Consider the following 23,005-nt stretch of genomic DNA (forward strand, 5'->3'; position numbering starts at 1 on the left):
TCCCTCTTACGGATATACATCACATGAATTTCTTATAAAATATTTCATAATGAAAATAACAAAGAGACATTGTTGAATTTGTTTTATCTTAAATTTTAAAGGAACAACGTAAGGGATATTGGAGAATTGAAAAATACGTATCTGATGAGAGAGTCTTCCGGTCTATTCCTTATATACATGTAAGAATTATGTATTTAAATTGTACCCATTACACCGTAGTAACATCAACAATATAATTTTTTCCCATTTTTATAGAATTAAATATACTTTAATTTTATATCATATAAATTAAGGGGGGACAGAGGGCGGGTTGCACCTAAGGCTTTTTATTCGAAATTGTGTTCATCATATTTTCGTATTTCTAAATACCTTTACGTCTATCTTCTAGGTTTAAGACTATTTTCTTTGTAAACGTGATCACAGTTGTAAAGGCATTGCTATTCTAAGCACGTGTGGTAAATGCGGGCACGCTTCTGGTCCATATATATATATATACACATACATATATATATATATCTAAATGTGGGATTAGACAAGAATCTTTTCTTTAATTCTTCAAACCGATGTCAGAATCGGTTTTCATCTTTTTCTTTTTTTCACGATAAATTAATCATTAAATTCAAAAAAGATAATCATTTAAATCAGGCACTTATTTTCACAATACCATAAAAAATTCACGAACTAATATGATGAACACGCAATATTGTAAAGGTATCTAAAAAATTTGTACGTCAATGATGCTTCAATAAAAATTGACAGTGCAATTAACAAATTTAATAATTTGAATTTATATATATATATATAACTCTATATATATATATATTTATATCATAATTCTGTTTCTTTTTGTTTTAAAAAAACATTATTTACCAATAATTTTTGTTAACATCGAAGATTCTTTACGTGCTTGTTATTAATTTACAAAGATAATCCAATGAATTTCTAGAGAAAAAGCACCGTTAACGCTGATCATTTGTTTACAATAATACACTACCTCATCTCTTGGAATGCAAAGCAATAATAAATTACTTATATGCTAATAAATAATATTGATCATATTAAATACTATGCTGAGATATACAGAACAATTATTAAATAACTACAACCATTTACAGCAGTGTTGTGTATCTCTCTCTGTTTGTGTGTGTATATACGTGTAGTTGTGTCTCTATTCTTTTCCTTATATAAATATATATATCTGTGCATAATATTAATTATGCATGCCATGTACGTAGTAATCACTATTTCGATTTCCTTTCCATTTCGCTTTTTTCTCTTAATAATTTGTTTATTTCTGTACAAATATTTATATATAAAATAATCTTCGACATAAAGGCAAAGCAGAGAGTATGACCCTGTTCTAAGTAGTGCATATACCGTGAAATAATACGTATCTGCAAAAACTCTTTTCTTTCTTTCTTTCTTTCTTTTTCTTTTTCTTTTTTTTTTTCATATCAAGGTCAAATCTCCGAACCTGCCTTTTATATAGTACATGCCTGGTGGCTTGTGCCCTGTACACGTTATCCTCATTATCGGCTGTACCGATGTATAACATTCCTACCTAAAACAGGTGAACAGGTGAATCAGCAATACACATCGACTCGCTAATAAAATGTTTAGCTAGTGAAGTATATCGTCCACCTGTTAAAACCCACATATCACCATGAATTAGTAGGATAAACGGCAAATGCTTGTAACTAACCCGATGTTGTGTTCATTCTGATGTGTGAAAACGTGTGTGCAAGAAAGTGCAAGAAAAGGCAGAGTTTAATATACTAAATATATATATATATATTTTTGTTGTTGTCGTTATTATATTCATATATTACGCGTTCGTATATGAGATATATTTGAGGATAACTCGATTAAGAAGTAAGTTCAAAAATACATCGTGTCTGTTTCAAAGCATTTAAGCCGCATGTCAAGAGCATAACTAAGGTATCTAATAGAAATTTTCTCATATTTCTTTGTAATCTATCTATTTAACTCTGTTCATCTTTGAAATAGTCTAAGACTATTCCAATGTTTTTATCTATAGATATATCGAATGAGTCAATTAAAATTGGAAGCTCGAATATCTCGATTAGTTTGAATTATATTATTAAAAAAAAAAAAAAGAAAAGAAAAAAAAATTCTCTGGAAAAATATGTTGGATTTAAAAGGGTTAATATTTTACAATGATTTAAATCGACAATCAAATTACAACTTTATGAACTTTACAAAATATGACTTTTAGGTAAAAGTTCTCATTCTAATTGTATTAATCCCTATATGGCCCAATTATATTTTTCTTCCAGAAATGTTTAATACGATAAAAAGTAACCGAAATATTCACGGTTCTAGTTTTATGTGACTTATCCAATATAAATATATATATATATATATGTATATATCTAAGTTAATACTACTAATAGAGCTTGGAATAATTCTGTAAAGCTCTATGGACGGATCGTTCGCATGATGACATTATGATGGACGAGTAAAAATCGGCAAATTTGAAAAAAGGCACAAATCTTCCCATTACGCGTAGAATTTTTGAGGGGAAGGCAGCACATGGCTATTACCAAAATTCACAATTTAAAATTACTACACATCAGGATAAATATATATATATCTATATATACGTATGTATGTGTATGTACTTGTTAAAAGTACTTCGTTGGGGATCGAGCTTTTATATCTGAATGTTTGAAAATATAAATATATATATTAAAATATATATATTTATGTATATATATTTATATTTTCCCGGCGCATACTCATATACGGATATTATTTGACATATAATTCTACGTACCCTTTCTGGATAAGATGCTTTTAAATAAAGAGTGAAAAATGATATGCCATTGCATACTTTTTGTTCGCTGCTACTGATGACTTTTGCTCAATAAATGCGAATTAAATTGGTACAAATTACAGCACTGCTCACCACATATATTGCACTTCCATGGATTGCTCTCACTGTGACAACCTTTATGAAGAAAGTACAACGTCTGATCTGGAAAAGTAATTCTACAGTGTGTACACTGTAAACCGCTACTTCGTGGATCAGGTCTCGTCGATGTCGGGGGTTCACCCCTTGAATGTAGATTGGAATTTGAACCATTATTATTATTAGTGTTATTATTGTTACTGCAACTTGTAGAAAGTTTACGACATAGATCATCTCGCAATAGTGTCTTCAATGGTGAGACCTTGATTAACGATGGCAATGAAAGATTGCTAGATGTTGCTCCACTATCTTCCATACCATTGCTATTTGGCTCTTGTTTGATAGGAATTAAAGAGATTGAAGGTGTGATAGCTTCTTCTCCACCACCCACATTCCTTGTAATATAAGATTATTTATTCATATTCTTTAATATTAATAAACAAGTTAAATATCTAATGAAATATTTGTGAATAATAATGCACTTACCTATGAATGCCACTACTGTTAATAGGTAATTGATGATGACTACTGCTTGGAGCATTACTATTGCTATCTGCACTTTGTGGACTATTTGGACTATCACCATTTAGTGGAGCAGGACTTGAATTCCGTTGATTAGTAGTTTGTTCTGGGTAAGGAATGGATATTTCAACGTGAGGAGTAAGAAAGTGCATTGGAGGAGTTGCGTTGTCCGCTGATCTATTGCCAGTACTATCACCACTGTCAGATAGGGGAGCAGATGGCATGGCTTCCCCAGGTGTGCAACTGTTTAATATTGAAGTTGAACTGTTTGGTCCTGGATTATCTAAATCTATTCCATGTCTAAACACAAACATATATATCTGAGTAAAGGTATTTTTCAGATTATAATTATACTTGCAAATATAATACAAAAAAGTATAATTCATAAGAATTAATCTACCTGTTAAAAAAGTGCAACCTAAGACATTTCATTGTTGTTGCTCGATAACTACATAACGGACATGATTTAACCATATCCTGTTGTCCTACATGTTCATTTTGGAAATGCGCCCTCATGGCAATTTGTCTTTGGAAACCTCTATTACATATTGGACAATGATATGGTAAAGTTTTTGAATGAGTGGTAAAATGTTCTGCAAGATGATCTTTTCGAAAGAATCTTTTCTGACATACTCGGCACTCATACGGTTTTACACCTGTATGCCTCATCTAGAAATCAAAATATAGAAAAAAAAAAAATAAATAAATAAATATGATACATATCTACAAGATTTAACTTTTTGTTTTCTTGGATACAGCTATCATTCTATAGTTTTACCTTGTGTCTTCTCATATTAGCTCCATTAGAAAATTTCATGTTGCAAACATCACACTCAAAGATTTTTCTATGGGCTCGCAAACCCGAATGACCCTCGTCTCCATCTCCATCGTTTTCAGGTCCATCGATACCTTCTGTACTTTCTCCTGGTTCACCACTTCCAAGACACTGATCTTGATGAGCACAAAATGCTGTTTTATTTATAGTTTCATAATTGTCACAGCGATCACATCTGTGAAAGTGACAAAATAATATATAAAACATATTACATTATACATCAGTGTATTTCAATTTTATGCCAAGTTTCTTTTTCTTTGGCTTGTAAAGGATGTGAAAGCTAATCTAACCTAAATGCTGGAACAGCTCCATCGCTACTATCATAATTAGTATTAAGAGCTGCTTCGTTGTCTGGATCCAATGCTTCTTCTTCTCTATGATTAGAAGAATCACCAGCCTCTGCATGCGAAGAGGAATGAGAGTCTACCTCGTTTTCCCCGCCGCCACCATCGACTCCATCTGACATGATACCAAACGGTGGAACTATCTTGAATCCTTCATCTAACCTGCACCATCAAGAGTGTCTTTGTAACAATTACCATTGGTATCTTTATTTCGATATAAAATGTAACATCTAATAAATATGATTGAATTCAATAACACCACTAAGTACAAATGACAACAAATTTCAATTTAAGATGTAATTTCGACATTTTAGAAAGGAGAAACTTTGGGAGAAACGCCCGTAAGACATTTATCATTTATCAAAGTTTCGATCTAACATGAATTTCGTCTTACACGGTATTAAAAGAGATATATACGTATACTCTACAGTGGGACACGTATCCTTTTCGAATTCTGATCGAAGATAAAAAAATCTCGTGAAGGAGAGAGTAAATACGTGGAGTGAGTTTAAACGTAAAATTTTGCCGAATCACATCGACGGTATACGTATTATTATAGGACGAATTTCACGCATACAGTTACCTCGTCCGAAAGAGACAATGACGAACGTAAACCTTTACCTGTCAGTTTGTGGTACCTAGTCGAGTGTCAAGACTCTCGTATCGAAGATCGAGCAGGTATTCGAGAGCAAGGTGCAACGGTACGAGTATTACCCAATCCTGGGAAGATTACGGCATAGAAACACCTGGTGGGTAAAGCGCAATGCCAGAGTGCACTGCACTTTGTCCCAGTTTTGACCGAATCCGTCACTCGTGACGTAGTTTTCGCGGCTTTTCCGCGGAAAGACAGCGCCGTCGAAAGAGAGAGAAAGAGAGAGAGGAAGAGAGAGAGAGAGAGAGAGAGAGAGAGAAGAGAAAAGAGAGAGAGAAAGAGAGAGAGAGAGAGAAAGAGAGAGAAAGAGAGAGAGAGAGCGAGCGAAAGACCTAGAGAATGGTAGGAGTGGGAGAGAAAGCAAGAGCGAGAGAAAGAAAGAGAAAAGAAACGAAAGAGAGAAAGAGAGAGAGAGAAAAGAAAAGAGGTCGGGACACGCGTCTTATTTACTTACTCACATTCCTTAAAGGTGGGTTGGCGAGGCCTCCTTCAACCCACGGAATTTCTCTCTTCTATCTCACAACACCACGCGCATCCTCCTCGACGTTTATTCCTCTTTTTTTTTTTTTCTTTTCCCACCTTCTCTCAACGACAGATAGGCGAGTGAAACGTAACGGAAGTGCGCCAAGTATCCATATCCTCGCTCACCGATATCGGTGAGCATTGCTACCAATCCATTCCTGATAACTTCATGTCCAAGTATCCTCTCTCCGTATTTTCCCGTTCGTTGAATCAACAATGAAATCGATCTCAATTCTTCGAAAAAAAAGACGACGAAAACAAGAAGGACGATCGTACGACCGAACCGTTACTTGTTCTTCGGCTCTTTTCGTACATAGTCGCGTGAAATGTTTCCTTCGAATGACTCAAACATAACCTCACTCTCTTCATTTCTTTATTTCTCGGCCAATCAAAGGTTGGTAACGCGTATAATCAATTTTAACTCGTCGTCGTTGTCGTCGTTGTTGTCGTGTCGCCGAATGTCACGCGCAATCTCAGCTTTTTCGTTTGTAACTTGAAAGATTTTTCTATTCGGACTAAGATTTGGATTTGTAATTACGAAGAAAGGATAAACAAGTAAGCGCGTAGCATATCACGGTATGATCGAAATCGAACGGATCGAGAGTATGAGATTCGAATCGAATGACGCCAAATCGATCCACCGTACAAAAGAAAGTGGAGATCACAAATCGGTGTGTGTTTTTCGATCATCTCTCTCGAAATACTTTTCCTTGACGAATATTTTCCATTAGTTTCTTAGTGTCACAATTATTCGTTCCTCTTAAAAAGAAAAAAGAAATAATTATCGAGGAAAAAATAGAATAAAAACAAGAAAGAAGTTGACAAAATTCGAAATTGAATTCGATTTGTGTCGTGTACATATAGTACATATATCGCGCGTTTCCAACTGGCAATATCGTACGATGTTCTTTCAGGAACACGGTCGGCGATAACAACGATAGTTCATCTGTATAAAGATAAAAGATAAAATATATTTTTTATGTGGGTGCACAATCGATGATAGGAAGGACACAAAGTCATTTTTTCGTGATAATCGGATACATAAATGCGTCGTTCAAGAAGCATAAAAGAAAAGGATTGTAAGGTTCCATTCATTCATTAAGGACGTCGAATTTTCATGAAAAGGTAATTTCATTTATTCGAGACTAAAGATCGAGATAAGAAATCGATTATTAAATCGAGAACAAAAGAATAACTCGTATTATCGTTCACTTATTTTCGCGCGACGCGTAGCGTCACTGTGTGAAACCACGAAATACATCTCTTCCATACACGTCAATCATCGTTCACGTTTCGAATCATGATCGCGATTTACGTAATTCACGATATTTTTTACGAACTAAATCAATAAAGATAATAAATCGTACTTCGTGCTTATATTCGAGCAATGTTACGTTTACTTCATCTTTTATATACGATTGGAAAACAAGAATACATTCCTCATTTTTTTTTCAAAGATTATTATTGAATATAATTTATTTTCATTAATTGATTCGATCTTTACTCTTACAAATGATAGCATAACCAAAGATGTAAAAGTACGCTTTCGAGTTTATTAGAATGAACTTATAAGAAAATAGAAAAAAGAGAAGTGGTATATAGAGTGGGAGAGAGAAAGGAGAGAGAGAGAGAGAGAGACAGAGAGAGAGAGAGAGAGAGAGAGACAGACAATGTGGAGGCAGAATACGTTATGATGGCGTAGCCATTGGGCGTTGCTCTTTAGTACCTGTTGACCGTTCGCACAACATTCGCTTATAAACGTTTATATATATTTTATTTAACTAATAAAAGTAGCAAATACGTTTTATCATCGACTCAAATGAAAATCATGAAACGACACGGTAAGAATCATCTCAATTTTCGACTTTATCAATAAATTGGTAACGATCATTTGTTATTGTTTTTTTTTTTTTTTTTCGGGAAATCTCATATTATCCTTATTAATATCCGTATGCATGCGATGTAAAAAATAACTCTGCCATTCGATTATATTTTATTTTTGAGTGATAAAAAATGGAAATTATTTACCGATCGAAATGATACTATTGTATGACGTTAAATGACAAATGACAAGTGAAAGGAGTTCCACTTGTTAACGATACTTTCGAAGATAAAAAAATAATGTTTCTTTCTTTTCTTTTGACTCATAAATATAGCATTAAATATTAAAGCTCCGCATCGTTAAAGTAAAATCTTATGACTCATTCTGAGGTTTATATTGCTCTGATGGTCGCGTGCTATGTGTCATTCGAGGCCAATCTTGTCTGATCTGTTTTCGATGTTCTTATCACATTGTTGACCGGTCACGAGTATATTTTTGTTTTCACAATGTATATACATGTAACTTATGTAATTACGAAAGTATACAGTTCTGTGGCTTAGTAGTTATTAATTATAATATTGCTTATTGTGTTAGATAATTTTTGCTTAATTTTTATATATTGATAAATTTGTAATATTTTTACAACGATTTTAATGATGGATATAACCGGTATGAAATTATCTGTTGTTACTTTTTACATATAATAAACGATCAATAATGTTGATGTTGTTATTACAAAAGAAAAAAAAAAAACAAGGTGAACTCGTCTCTTTTTCGTCGAAACATTATTATTATTATTTACATTGATATGATCTCTCTTTCAGTGATAAGTTATGGGAAAAAGTGAGGAGAGAAACGACACTACGGTGCAGGTGAACGAATCGAGTTTCTTATCTAAAAATTCGAGCGAGGCGAGTAAAATGTTGGAGGCTGCACTATTGCAAATGGATGGAATAATATCCGGTAATTATCTTTTAAAATAAATTCTTTCCACGTATACATTTGTTGGCGAGTAATCTTACGAAAATAGCGAAGTATCGCGGAGTCCTACATAAATTTATAATTTTTCAAGTCGACCTTCGTTATTTTTTGTTTTGTTTATTTGTTGGTTTGTAGGAGCATGTACCGAAGGTGCCGTCGAAGGAAGCACAGAATGGAAGGATTCCGTGAAAGAAGCAACGAGAAATCTCGTAGCCGCGATAAAAAGCGCACCTACGCCGCCACCCCCGCCGGATGCGAGCACCATTGAAATTTTCATGCAATGGATGCAGCCGGTAAGAAGGAGCATCATTTTTTTATTTACTTGTAGCAGTAACAATAGCAGTGGTAACAGTAGCTTGTACGCGTTGTTGCTGACATGAATGCAAATCCAAAGGAAAAGTTCAAAGCAGGATAACAGAAGGAAAACGATACATGTCCCTTTTTTTTTTGTTATCGTTATTATTGATGGCCCATTTCCGGATATACTTATCTTTCGCAATCAGCGCAGATGTCAATGAACACGTGGTTCGCATATCCGGACTGATTTCCGGCACGCGCACGTCTTTCCACGCACGTGTTCATGTGCCGTGTATACGCCAGTCAAATGCGTCTCACGTATGTTAGTCCTACATCCGGATATTCTTAAACTTTATCTAGACGGGACATGCTACTAACGATCTATGATGAAACGTGTCTTGTTTTGTAGTAAACAAGAACGTAATTTATAGAAATATCTTACATTGTAATTTATACTTCTTTCAAAGGCATCACCTTTTGTTGATTGATATCTACGATGAGAAATACGTATCTTCGATGTACTCAAAAAGAAACGAAGCAATTTATTTCATTTATTTTTTCTCTTAATCAAACGTTCACATAGTATCGTTAATTGATAATGTACACGTGTTATACCTCGATGTTCACCACTTATATATGTATGTGCGTATCTTCATCCTTGATCTCTCATCATTATTGCGAGGAAGGGGCAGCGATCCCGACTAATAAAGAGGGAGAACACACTCACTCTATTTATAAGTGCAACTCTCTCTCTCTTTCTCTCTCTCTTTCTGTCTCTCTCTCTCTCTCTCTTTTCTTCCTTCTCTTCTTCTTCTTCTTCACGATGAATTTCGTGATGTTAAATTTAGTTTCGATGGAGACGAAGCCGAGCCTGGCGTATGAGAAGTTTCATCTATATTCAACGTACCGAATCATTTCAATATTTTACGCCGATAAACGATCTAAAAATTGTAAAAAAGTATTATTCGTCTTCTACATTTTTTGTCATACTAAAAGAGTTTCTATATACTCAGAGATGTTTTTTTGTATATTATTTCTTGGTAATATATGTGTGGGATACATCTATACGTGATTGATCTTAAAAATTCAGATTACAAGTTCATATTATATTGAAATAATGTGGTGCAATAATGATATTTTGGGAGAAAGGGCAGCTGTTTCTATATAAGGAATGGATACGTGGACTAATTATCCTAAAGAGTACCAGAATTTAATTGCTATCATGGAGGAAGAAAATAAACTACATAGGAAAGGTCTTTAATCGATATATTTTAATAAATAATATTTCTTTGTTCTTATTTTATTGATGTTGATGAAATTATTTTATGAAAATAGTGATGATTTATATTATCATTATAAAATCAATTTTTTTATGTTAATTATTATCAACATTTCAGATAAATTTTTATATCTAAGAATAGATAATTATAATACAAAAGTATTCTGTACATCTTTTTCTATTAAAAAAAATACAGAAATAGAGTCTTTATCAGTATAGTGAAAACACTTGGTGCTAAATATAGGTTCATTGATTTTATAATAGGAATTTGAAGAGAAATCCATTCATTCTTATCTCAGAGATAGTAAAACAGTTCTTCGAATCTAATTTAGATTCACAGTCAGATTCATCAGATGCAGCTTCAACTATAAAACATTGGGATAGTCAGTGGACACCTTCAGAAGGATATGATTCTTCTGGAACGTCTAATTCGGGTTGTGGTGAGGATTATGCTGAAGATTATCAACATAGAATACCAATCGATCTACCTAGATTTGTTGAAGATTGTCACACTGCTTGTAGGTCTCAGACTTGTCTTTGTCAGGTACTTGGAAGAATATATTCTATAAAGTTGTTGCTCATATCTGGTATTAAGAATTTTATTTTCATGGATTAACACATATTTGTAATATCACACTGCAGGGTTGTCTATTCGAATACAATAAGATGATAAATCTTCAAGGCAGTATGTCCAATATTTGTGGAACACCAACATCAAAAATCAATCCAACTCATTTATCAACTCTTCCACCTTTGTATAGTACACCATGCTCAAGGTTTCTGTGCTTGTTAATTTTTTAAAATATATAAAATAGGATATGCAAGAGTAATTTCCAAATGATTTATTTATGTAAATTAGTATCCAGAGTGAGCTGCCACATCATTGTAGCAAGGACCATCTTCCTTTAAGTTGCAACTGTCGCACGATGTATTCTTGTCATATGCAACAAATTCCATTGCATTTAAAGGAATGTCATTTACATTCCAGTGACAAAACGAATAGCACTACTTCTCTTTCTGGAAATTCAGTAGGTCGTTGTGTTGGTTCATTGGATAGAAGAAGACGAAGATTCAAAAGTAAAACTGATCATAATCAGAGGACAAAATCACATAGTGATTTAATATGTTGTGCTAAAGACAAACCACATTACTGCTCTTTACAACAATTTCAATGTGGCAATAATTCACATTTATATAGCTACTATAATAAAACTGAGGTATATGATATGTGTAAAGAATCAATAATAAATTTTAACTAGTTATTTTATTAATTTAGTTAATTTAGAAATTGTTCCATCCAAAAATGAAGATTACTAAATAATTTGTAAAACTTCAATGTGTTTATTTTCTTTCATAGGAACGTCTCCAAAAATTAGAAAGCGAACGTGGTGCACTTCATATGGAAGTATCAGTACTGTCAGAGCAAGTTGATGCACAGTCTAGCAAAATTCAAGAATTGGAAAATATGCTTAAAGAAAAAAAGCATTCTCTCAGGCAAATGGAAGAAGCTTTACAGAAGGTTACATATAAACGTATCTTATTAAATTTTAATGTATATGGGTTTTAATGTAATGCAATTTTAATTTTTTATTATTTTAAAGGAAGTGTTATCAAGAAGTGCATTGGAGACACAAAAGCTAGAGCTTCTTAGTTCTCTTTCTGAACTGAAACTCAGACAAGCTAGTTTAGAACATGAAAATTTAGCATTAAGAAATACAAGTTCATTATCCAATGTAAGTAATTAAATATTATTCATATATTTTTTTGAAGTATAAATCTACAGTTACTCTTTCTTTAGGGGGAAAGATTCAGTAGACATGCCGGTCAATATAGCAGTCTTCCAAGGCCACCAACATCTTCAAAGAAAGGAGTCGCGTTTGGTAAGGTTTCGAATTTAATCTCCGGAGAGCACACAACAGTACCGTTGGCTGTTAGAGGAATTTCTGCGAGATGTCTATCAGCTCCTATTCTAGGTTCCTAATTGAATCTTTACTTAAGCATGCTTATGCCATGTTTGCTTGTTTCTAATAACACAGTCTGTTTAATAACCATTTGTTGACAAAGGAGAAGCCAATGTAAATTTAAAACAAGTAATATATTTAAACGTAAATAACAATGTCATGATCAGGGTGTTATTTTAAAATATAATATTGAAAACAAATCAAATATATAAATTTTTTTATTTTTTCCTAGCGGAAGAAGAAAAAACAGTAATTGGAGAGTCAAGTTTTCAACCAGAATCAGCACCACCAAAACCCCTTGCAGAATTGTCTATAGAAGAAGTTGGTGATTGGCTATCTCGTATTGGCCTGGAATGTTACGCCGCAGAATTAAGACGATGGGGAGCTACTGGTGTAAAATTAGTCGAGGCAACGCCAAATCAAATTGAAAAGGAACTTGATATAAAAAATATATTGCATAGAAAGAAATTATTATATGCAATTGAATCTGAGAGATCTAACGCAGAAGGCTTTCTTGGTTCAGAGAAGGTTGTTTAACTAACATTTTCATCAATATATATAAAATGTTCAATTTACTTGATGTATTTTTTATATCATATTTGATTTTCATTGTAGATGGACAGTGCTGCAGTACTACGATGGTTAGATGATATTGGATTACCCCAACATAAAGAAGCTTTTCATAATGCCAAAGTTGATGGTAGAGTATTACATAGATTAACGACGGAAGATTTATTGAATCTTGGTGTGACAGCTCAATTGCATGCAGCTAGTTTACGACGAGGAATTCAGGTAATATTATATCAGTGTAAAGTTCAATAAAAATGATTATTGAACTTAATGAATGTTATTGGGTAAATATAATTGATATTATTAATCTTGATTATAGATTCTGAGGGAGTTAAATTTTGAATTTGATAACATGGAAAGAAGATCAGTAAATGGGAATGGTGCAGATGGAACTAATGTCACACTATGGACTAATCATAGAGTGATGGAATGGTTGAGAGTGGTTGACCTTGCAGAATATGCACCTAATATGAGAGGCTCAGGAGTGCATGGGGGACTGATGATCCATGAAGGTCGTTTCACCTCAGAATTGTTAGCTACTATATTAAGCATTCCACCTTCAAAAACTCTATTAAGAAGGCATTTGACAACTCACTTTAATCAAATTCTTGGTAGAGAAGTTGTACAGCATAAAAGAGAGATGGAAAGTACACTTGGATTTGTACCTTTAACTCTTACGGCTAGATTGAAGGTTGGTATATTAATAAAAGTATAAATAATTACGTATTTTATATATAGCAATATATTTTCATCTTTGTTTAAAAGGCACCAAAGAAGTCTCAGTTCACGTTAAAGCGTAAGAAAAGTAAAAACGAAGTGGATTATGGAAATCTGGTTTGTCCTTTGGAAGCATCACCACCAGGTACACCATCAACATCTTCGTCAACACCAGGCAGTCCTAATTTGAACTCACCCTCACTCTAACCATAATCACAGATTCATTCAAGCAGTCATCTTAACTAACTCGTAAGTCTAACTCGACTAATATTTCAATATCACATTGCTTATAATGATCAAGTTTATAAAGGTGTAGGTCTTATATTTTTATTTCTTTATAGGATCAAGCTGTTTAATTATAAGCATAACAGTTTTTTTCATCAAATCTTATTCCTTTCAAAATAATCTATTACTATACTATTCTACTTTACTATTTACCAAATATTTTATATTCTGCTTGATTTTATTTTTTTTTATTTTTTTAATTACTATATTTGCCTTTTTATGTTTGCTTATTAATTTCTAGATTAATTTTCCGCATATTATAATTCATCTCATCATCTGTATCATTGCTTAGGAAAAATTTCTTCATTTCTATAAATTAATTGTTTTCAGATCTAGAGGATACTGGACAAAAGAAAGTAATTGGTTGTATATGAGGAACATATATAAAACTTACTTTGTACAATGAGTATATTGGACGATTCATTCTATACCAAAAAATATTTGCTTTTATTAGATTTGATTAACAGATAGCTTATTAGCAGAAAGAATGGAGATGTAAAAAATATAAATCACAGATAAACAGGGACCACTTTTTTACGACACGAACTTATTAAAAATTTGTGTAATCACAATAATAACAGGATAGGTGCCTTGCTATATATAACGTGTTTAGATTATGTCATATATTTTCAAACAAATTTCTAATAACCTTATCAAAATAATAGTAATTGTTCAATACTAAATGATTGACGCGTTGCAAAATTTATATTTTCATATTGGAAATAACACATGTATATTGTATGTAGTTTGACTATTAATGTGTTATTAGAAATTATTATAGTGATATAATATAATTAATTTAATTGCTATGTTGAAATTGTATTTTGGAAACTTTTGCATTCTTTAATATATTACGAAAAAATAATGTAACAAAACAACGAAAAATGTTAACGTACACGCGTTGCTATTTGTAATCTTTAAAATGATATATTTATTTCCTTTTTTTTTTAAGTTTACATATAATATGTGATAAAAGTAAATACATAAATAATATAAAAAATCTTTCGAGTAAATACTTTAGTTTTTGTTTTCCACAGGAAATTATATTACACTTGGAGATTATGGGAGAAGATATTAATACTGTTTATCACGCCCAGTTTTATAATTTTTTATGCTAGCAATGAATTTACTAAAAATCACGACATCAATTTATTCTCACATTATCTACGAAGTAGAACTCCTAATGATACTTTTTCGTGGTTTTCCTTATGAAACTAATTCACTTCATATTATTACTATCCGCCTTCCAAATGTGTTCAGTCTTGTTCCTGCCTTATTAATTTTAGTTCGTCTAATTTCTCATTTATATCATATATAATATTTTATAAACTTGATTTAATCATTTACGATTTATTAATCTTATTTTATATCATATTAAACTTCAATATATAATATAGTATTTATATGTTGAATACCCGACTCATATTTATACATGTGCGGACAGATTTATACATATAAATTTACTTAATCTTTTTCTATAATATTTATCTTTTTGAATTTCGTCTAGTTCTTACTTTCATCATACTAATATTATATTCAATATTATTCATCATACTAATATAATATTCAACAATTTGCCTGAACATCTACACATTTGATAGCAGTAGTCATATATTTCCTGCTGCTCTTCATATAGAAATATAAACAAATAAGTTCATCTCTGTCATGTAAAATTACGAAATTATAATTTCTTTGCGAGTTTCTCTAATAAATTATTTTAGAATTTTCTTATATATAGTCTGTCTATATCACAGTATTATCAGACATGGAAAATATAAGTACTTTAATCTTTAGTTACAATTCGAATAAAGAGATTTTAATATGTAACCGAGATAAGCAGCCATTCGCCCGATAGTACTTGTAACATATTGGATTTCAATATATCACAAGTTCTACCGACCCAGGTCCCACCGCGTGGAGGTAGCTGCTTTTGGGGACCCGCGGGCTAACGAGAACTCTACTCTAAAATTCGCGTTCGAGATGCCTTTCTGCTTCGGGAGCTTCAGGCTTCTCAGCAAACTGGAGATGTTTAAAACCCCGCTTACAGATTGCTCCACCGTCCACACCGTCGGCTTCAGACATCTCGAGACACGACCGGTCGTGTCTATTACGATTTCAAAAATCAAAGCGTAGTCCTCGGTAGGACTTAATCTCGCGTTCGCGAACACCCACGCGCGTGCCGGCCGTCACGCGCGTGAGTGTTTTCCCTATCATTCGCGTACGGAAGCAAGGAGACATACCCTCCCTGCATATAACAAACGTTATATGCACAGAGGTTCCTTTAACTTCCGTGTAGAAATCCCAGGATGATCCGTCCCTCGATCACCTAACCGGAAACAGAAAAAGAATGAAAGAAGAAAAGATAAACATGTAAAAATTATATGCAAAATTATATGCAAATATAGATAATAAAAGTCAAATAATAATTAAAAAAAATACAATAATTAAAATCAAATATATCATTAAACAATAATATAAATTAAAAAATAAATTAATAATTAAATAAACTGAAAAAAACAAATGTACAATTAATACTTCCCTGTGAAAATTTAATTTCACGATGATCGATCCCTCGATGATCTAACCTGAAACAGATAAAAAGTAATAAAATAAGAGAAAAAGAAAAAGAAAAAGAAAAAAGAGAAGAAGACAGAAACGTGCCCGTGAGAAATATAGAACTCAGAATAATGGATCAACATTTAAATGATCATTTGACCAGATAAAAATCAGAGTACCATAAATCAGTTTAATTTTTCCCTAATGAAGGAACGAAACCCGCCTAAGGCCCACACCCGAGGGCCCCACCCAAGGGTCCCACCCGAGACTAATGATTAATAAAAGTTAATAAAAGTAATGAATATAATAAATAAAAGTATATAATTGATAGAATTATCAAAAGTCTATAATTAATAAAAGTATATAAGTAATAAAAGTATATAATAAAAGTATATAAGTAATAAAAGTATATAATAAAAGTATATAAGTAATAAAAGTATATAAGTAATAAAAGTAAAGAAAGATAAATAGGAATGACAGAGTATATAAGTGCGATAGAAAAGTTTTCTGTGCGTTTCCGTATTATTTTTATAACTTTATTAATTTAGAATTTTGATATATTCAATTTATCTAATTGTCGAAGTATAACTAACATGGTAAAGTGTAATTAATTTAACGTCTAATTGAAATTTAACACGAAAGAGATTTTGGAAAAAGATGGAAATATGCAGCCATCCGCCCGGTAGTACTTGCGTTATATGATTATATATGCAATTTCGTCATAGATTTTAGATAACATATATAATTTAATTACGAATTTTAGAAAAAATTTAGACAGATTTCAATATACCGCAAGCACTACCGACCCAGGTCCAACCACGAGGAGGTTGCTGCATCTGAGGACCCGACCACACCACTTGATTTTAAAACGATACAAATCGTACAGATTATTGAATGAATGTGTAATAAAATTATCTACTTACATTAACTCTTCTCTTTTACTTGCGGAGCGTGCGTACCACGAGGATTCATATGCGAATGGTGGAAATTCGTGGCATGACTGGACCCACTGTCAAAGGCGGCCGCCTTATATCTCCTCCGAGTGGCAGACCATCCCCACCACTCCGTTTCATTCTATAACGATAGAAATCGTATAGATTATTGAATGAACGAGTGATCGACTAATGTATTTACATTAACCCTTCTCTTTTACTTGCGGAGCGTCCGTACCACGCGGATTCATATGTGTATGGTGGAAATTCGTGGCATGACTGGACCTACTGTCAAAGGCGGCTGCCTTATATCTCCTCCGAGTGGCAGACCATCCCCACCACTCCGTTTCATTCTATAACGATAGAAATCGTATAGATTATTGAATGAACGAGTGATCGACTAATGTATTTACATTAACCCTTTTCTTTTACTTGCGGAGCGTGCGTACCACGAGGATTCATATGCTAATGGTGGAAATTCGTGGCATGACTGGACTCACTGTCAAAGGCGGCCGCCTTATATCTCCTCCGAGTGGCAGACCATCCCCACCACTCCGTTTCATTCTATAACAATAGAAATCGTATAGATTATTGAATGAACGAGTGATCGACTAATGTATTTACATTAACCCTTCTCTTTTACTTGCGGAGCGTCCGTACCACGCGGATTCATATGTGTATGGTGGAAATTCGTGGCATGACTGGACCTACTGTCAAAGGCGGCTGCCTTATATCTCCTCCGAGTGGCAGACCATCCCCACCACTCCGTTTCATTCTATAACGATAGAAATCGTATAGATTATTGAATGAACGAGTGATCGACTAATGTATTTACATTAACCCTTCTCTTTTACTTGCGGAGCGTGCGTACCACGAGGATTCATATGCGAATGGTGGAAATTCGTGGCATGACTGGACCCACTGTCAAAGGCGGCCGCCTTATATCACTTCACGGGTGGCAGAGTATCCCCACCACTCCGTTTCATTCTACAAAGATAGAAATCGTATAAATTATTGAATGAACGAGTGATCGACTAATGTATTTACATTAACCCTTCTCTTTTACTCGCGGAGCGTGTGTCTATTAGTATTGAGATGCTCACTCGTCGGCGCACAAAAGGAAACTAACGAAATAATAATCAAAGTAAATAAAAGTCGTGTATGTTATGTTACACGAAATCAATGACGCTGTGACGAAAATTGCCAAGTATTAAAATATTAAATTGAAATTATTTTGTTTCTCGCATGATACGGTCTTTTTGTTGTTAAACGAATGTTTTATTGTTGAAAAGTTTTTTGTATTGCATGTACATAAAAACTGTTTAAATAATTGTAAAAACTTATAGATAATATTAATTTCTGAGCGTCGCCTTTGGGAAGATAGATTCTCGATATGCACTCGTCGGAATACAGAAGAAAACTAATTCGAAATTCTTATGTAGCTACATAGGAAATGTGTACGTACGAATAAAAAAGTATTTGCTTGTGCTTACCTTTGCATTAAAAGGACGAATTTTTCTAAGAAATAACGAATGAAGCGTACTAATTTACACAGGTCAGTAGTTTCGCAGATTGGAGCCAATGTTTTTATACTGGATTCCATGGATTTGTGTGAATGTGTGCGGCATCTGTGTGACAGCAACGAGAGAGAGTATTTTTGTTCACATATTTTCCGATGAAAAAGAGATATTTTTGCAAAAAATGATATTGGTCAATATCCTAATGCTTTTCAAAATTTATATAGATCAATAATGATCGCAAATCTAGACTAAATCTCTGTTTTTTCTTACCTTATTCCGACCAATTTCTTCTTCGTTGCAGCTTCTTCTTCTTTCAAAACCATTAGAACTTCTGCCTACCAACGAGTACATAATAAGTACTTTCGAATAGAAATTATTTAATTCATTGATTATTCGATTTATTACCTAGTCATTTCTTGACTTCCGAAGTAGGAGAGAGAAGAAGCATAGGTTGGTACATTACGCGGGAATCTACGCATTTGGCGGATATTTTATGACTTACAAAAAGACTAAGATGTTTGATAACCATTCTCAATGATTTTTTTGCGATTGAATATTATATTCTGTGCTATTTTTTCAATAAAATATTAAGAAAAATTAATATATTTATCAGTGCGTTATATTTTTAAAATGAGGCAGATGTGCCGCTTCTAGCTTAACTAACTAATTTCACGTTGTAAATGACGCCATTGCTGCTTCAGTTCGTATCAAGCAGACACGTCGCCCCGTCCCTCTCGTTAATTATAGGTAATTAGCAGATTTTTTTTAACGTACACCTGATTATTATACACCAATCGATAGTTAAACACGCGATTTTTAAGAGGCCGCGTTCACAAGTCGAAATATTATGGCGTTAACGCATATACTTAAAAGATATTCACGAAAATAAAATCAGCCTTTCGTTGATCTCCCGGAGAGCTATTGCGTCGAATTTTTGTTCACTTTTCCAGTTGATTTTCATAATATCGATACTTCTCTCTCTTTTTAATGTTGCTCTGATCAACAATTTTACGTTTATAATTATGATTGATCGATATTTCGTATTATATTCAATTTTCATATATATTCAAACACAAGCACACACGACATGTATGGACTTTTTACACATTATATATACACATCACTCTTCTCATCTTCTCCTTTTTCACATACACTTTACATACGCTTTTAATTGTATCCTACATTAATTGAGATTTCACATTTTTCAGATATTCAAGAATTTCACGAGATAGAACAGTAGAGCGTCGAATTAGAATCAGTGTTAGTGCATCGTTTTTCTGTGCCGGAATGAAGATGTTCGTTGTTTGAAGGATCAACGTCTACTGTTGGTTAGTGAACTTCTTTCTTTGTTATTTTCTGAGTAATTGTGAAGGATGAGTAAACATAATCCGTGATTGTATATAATGCGATCGAATTCTCGTACTTTTTGAAGAATGTGTGCGTGTATAATATACGTATATATGCGCATTGGAGGTACGGTTTTTACGAATGTATCAGTGTTTTGCCGAGGTCGACATTAATTTGTGTGGGTGTACTGTCTGTGTAAAAAAATATCGGTATTGTTTCTTTCTTTCTTTTCTGTAAGCCAGTCCAGTTCTTGGAATTTATATAGGTTAGTCTGTCTAAAAATAATACATATTTTCGTGGTTTAATTGCATTGCTTATATACATTTCAATTTATTAGTTCTCTATAGTACATATTACATATGTATCATTTCTTCGTCCTTTCTTCTCGATAGTCGCGCTTTCTCGATTATATACAATTATTATCGATACATGATACATTACTACGATCGTAATTATTCGATATGTGTAAATAAAAATCCGAAGAAGTATTATTTTTTACATATACTTAGAAGATACATTTGACTCATATATATTAGATATATATACGTGTAAATACATAAAATCATCGAATTACTTCGATTTAAAAATTGCTCATTATTTCGCGCGTAATATATAAAGTATAGAGATAATATAGGTACTTGTGATACAAGTGCGTATCTATTTAATATTTCTATATCGTTAGAAAATTTAATTATTTCATTAGAAAATTATTGTCTATGTTTAAAATTCGAATTAATTATATTTGTCATCCATATCGTATTATTTACGCACTTCTATTATATTTTTTATTATTTTTAATTGACAAATGTAGTATTTGATTTTACCCGCGTTGTACCTATGATGACGTCACAGGATCTACTTTCCTTCCTTGCCAGTGGTCTAGTCGCCATCTTGGACGCAGTGACATGTGAACACGGTGCTTCGTCGCTCCGCATAATTACAGGTAATTAATAAATTTTTTCTAACGCACACCGTCTTCCTATATATCAATCGATAGCTAAATGCACGATTTTTATGAGGCCGCATCGGCAAGTCTGGGCATCATCGCGTTTAAAAGATATTCACGAAAATAAAATCAGCCTCTCGGAGAGCTCTTGCGTCGCATGTTTTCTTCAATTTTCCTCTTTTATTTTCACAATATCGATACTTCTCTTGCTTTTTAATGATGCTCTGATAAATAATATTGCGTTAATAGTTGTGATCGATTGATATTTTGTATTAAATTCGATTTTCTTATACGATCATACACGTACACACGTATATATACACACACACATACACAGGTGGAGGGGGTTCGATCATACACACACACTTTTATTTTGAAGTAATATAATCTTACTTCTTTCAGATTTCTAAGAATTTCTACAATACAGAGCGTCGAATATATCAGTCTATACATCTCTTCGATACAACATGTAAGTTTATTTTATTTCAGTACATATAACGAGGCTTAATAGAGAGAGATAGATAACATCATTTGTTTCTTTGTAAGAAATCTCTCGAATCAGATCAAAACAGAAACAGTCGTGCGTCGACTCTCTCTCAAGGCCAAAGAAATCTTTATTCCTATATAACATTTGAACGAGTACGGACGAACGTATTGATTAATTTCGTTTTAATTACGCATTTTATTATATTATAGAAATTATATTAGTTCATAGGATGGTGTAGGAATTCTTATACTTTACATTCTGTATAAGATATTCATTATGATTTTTAGATAATATATTTTCTAATGTGTTCCCTTCAGAAATGATTTATAGGAAATGTTTTATGTTTTTTTGTTCTATAATGTGTTGTATGTTTCAGCTTTTTACTTCTTACAAAGTTTTAGAGTCAGTGTTTGTTCACGTCGTTACTATACTCTATATTTAAATTAGTTGCTTAAATAAAAGTATATTTAAAATAAATTCGTGTATAGAGTCAGTGCATCATTGAAGATAATCGAGAAATTAATACGCTTCTTCTAAGAAATAATATTGGTAAGTTAATTTATAAATTCGATATCTAATAATTTCATAGTTATTCTATTGCAAGTTTTATTAAATTTCGTTTACAATTTCTTTACAGATTACGATTACGATCGTGTCTTACCAGTTTACAACGATGTTGAACTACTTTATTTTCAACTTACTTCGATATCAACTTATTTCATTTTCAACTTCCTACAAATCACCCTTCTTCAATGTGGAGTTACATGTAGTACGAGTGTTTTGGAGCCATCGCAGAACTTCTTAAGTAGTGAGTGAAAAATTTTAAGTCCCTCCAGTGCCCATCATGCCGAGGATGAAAGGTCCATATCGGCACGGGTTACTGGTTGTAATTTTTTAAATAAATTATTGACGAGCATCAAAAGAGAAATTACTCGCGGTCATGCTCGCGAGTGGTACATTTTTAATCGTTTATGTGTTTTCATTATTTATATCTATTGTTCGTGCTTATTTTTATTAGCTCAGGATAGGGTCTTCTCGTTTCATTGGTTCGATTAATTAATAGTGTGATTAGTAAGCACTTTTTTCTTCATATTTGCTCGTGATGCGCCAGTGTTGTAATCGGATACCTATATACCCGATTTCGTCAAAAAAGCATGTAATCTACCTCATGCATTGTTCGTACCTTAGGCTATATAATCGCAATTTACCTCGATATATCGATATAGATGTAGTAAAAAATGAACAAGAAGACAAACGCGACGGATAGATTCCGAAAAGACAAGTGATCTTGTTCTTTAATTAGAATAGATACATGTTAAATGGAATCGTCCGAGGTATTCTGATTATTGTTATGTGAAAAATTAATTTATATTTTCAATGTCTTTTTTATTCTTTTTTGTTGTTCTTCATTATTTTCATTTACTCTTATTTATTTTTATTGACGCTTTTCAGATTAAATATTATATTTTCTATTCTATTTATTTTCACGATTATATGC

At 32.8% G+C, this 23,005-nt stretch overlaps 2 protein-coding genes across 9 annotated transcripts; one reads left to right on the forward strand and one right to left on the reverse strand.

The window, feature by feature from the left end:
* Positions 1–142: 142 nt before the first annotated feature.
* On the reverse strand, positions 143–6,934 carry LOC127066522 (zinc finger protein ztf-16-like). 4 transcript variants are annotated; one of them, XR_007782415.1, is made up of 7 exons: positions 5,744–6,934; positions 4,580–4,795; positions 4,233–4,464; positions 3,855–4,123; positions 3,419–3,754; positions 2,798–3,327; positions 143–1,561 (listed from the first exon to the last, which is right to left on the reverse strand). XR_007782415.1 is itself a non-coding variant. In XM_051000374.1 (6 exons), coding segments are annotated over exons 1-6 (1,515 nt in total). In that variant the 5' UTR covers positions 5,746–6,934; the 3' UTR covers positions 143–2,867. The 4 variants fall into 4 exon arrangements, 3 of the variants coding, with proteins under 3 accessions (XP_050856331.1, XP_050856332.1, XP_050856333.1); XM_051000374.1 differs by having other exon boundaries at positions 143–3,327; XM_051000375.1 differs by having other exon boundaries at positions 143–3,327; positions 5,740–6,934.
* Positions 6,935–8,751: 1,817 nt separating this feature from the next.
* Positions 8,752–14,256, forward strand: LOC127066521 (liprin-beta-2). Of its 5 annotated transcripts, none has more exons than XM_051000371.1 (12): positions 8,752–8,903; positions 10,519–10,730; positions 10,829–10,962; positions 11,046–11,403; positions 11,544–11,705; positions 11,788–11,919; positions 11,985–12,159; positions 12,380–12,675; positions 12,763–12,939; positions 13,037–13,408; positions 13,483–13,683; positions 14,050–14,256. In XM_051000371.1, exons 1-11 carry the CDS (start codon positions 8,891–8,893, stop codon positions 13,639–13,641), a joined length of 2,190 nt encoding a protein of 729 aa, XP_050856328.1. In that variant the 5' UTR covers positions 8,752–8,890; the 3' UTR covers positions 13,642–13,683; positions 14,050–14,256. The 5 variants fall into 5 exon arrangements, with proteins under 5 accessions (XP_050856328.1, XP_050856327.1, XP_050856326.1 ...); XM_051000370.1 differs by lacking the exon at positions 8,752–8,903 and adding an exon at positions 8,923–10,160 and having other exon boundaries at positions 13,483–13,579; XM_051000369.1 differs by lacking the exon at positions 8,752–8,903 and adding an exon at positions 8,924–10,160.
* Positions 14,257–23,005: the final 8,749 nt, after the last annotated feature.

The sequence above is a fragment of the Vespula vulgaris genome, chromosome 9 (genome assembly GCF_905475345.1).
Source record: "Vespula vulgaris chromosome 9, iyVesVulg1.1, whole genome shotgun sequence".
Classification (NCBI taxonomy): Eukaryota; Metazoa; Arthropoda; class Insecta; order Hymenoptera; family Vespidae; genus Vespula; species Vespula vulgaris.

Bases quoted from the DNA above. Each gene is read 5' to 3' on its own strand.
- LOC127066521 (XM_051000369.1), top strand. From the start codon at position 10,079: ATGGATACGTGGACTAATTATCCTAAAGAGTACCAGAATTTAATTGCT. The intron at 10,963-11,045 runs GTTTCTGTGCTT...TATGTAAATTAG, and splicing joins TATAGTACACCATGCTCAAG to TATCCAGAGTGAGCTGCCAC. The intron at 12,940-13,036 runs GTAATATTATAT...TCTTGATTATAG, and splicing joins GTTTACGACGAGGAATTCAG to ATTCTGAGGGAGTTAAATTT.
- LOC127066522 (XM_051000374.1), bottom strand. The intron at 4,124-4,232 runs GTAAAACTATAG...TTTGATTTCTAG, and splicing joins CTAATATGAGAAGACACAAG to ATGAGGCATACAGGTGTAAA. The intron at 3,328-3,418 runs GTAAGTGCATTA...TTATATTACAAG, and splicing joins AACAGTAGTGGCATTCATAG to GAATGTGGGTGGTGGAGAAG.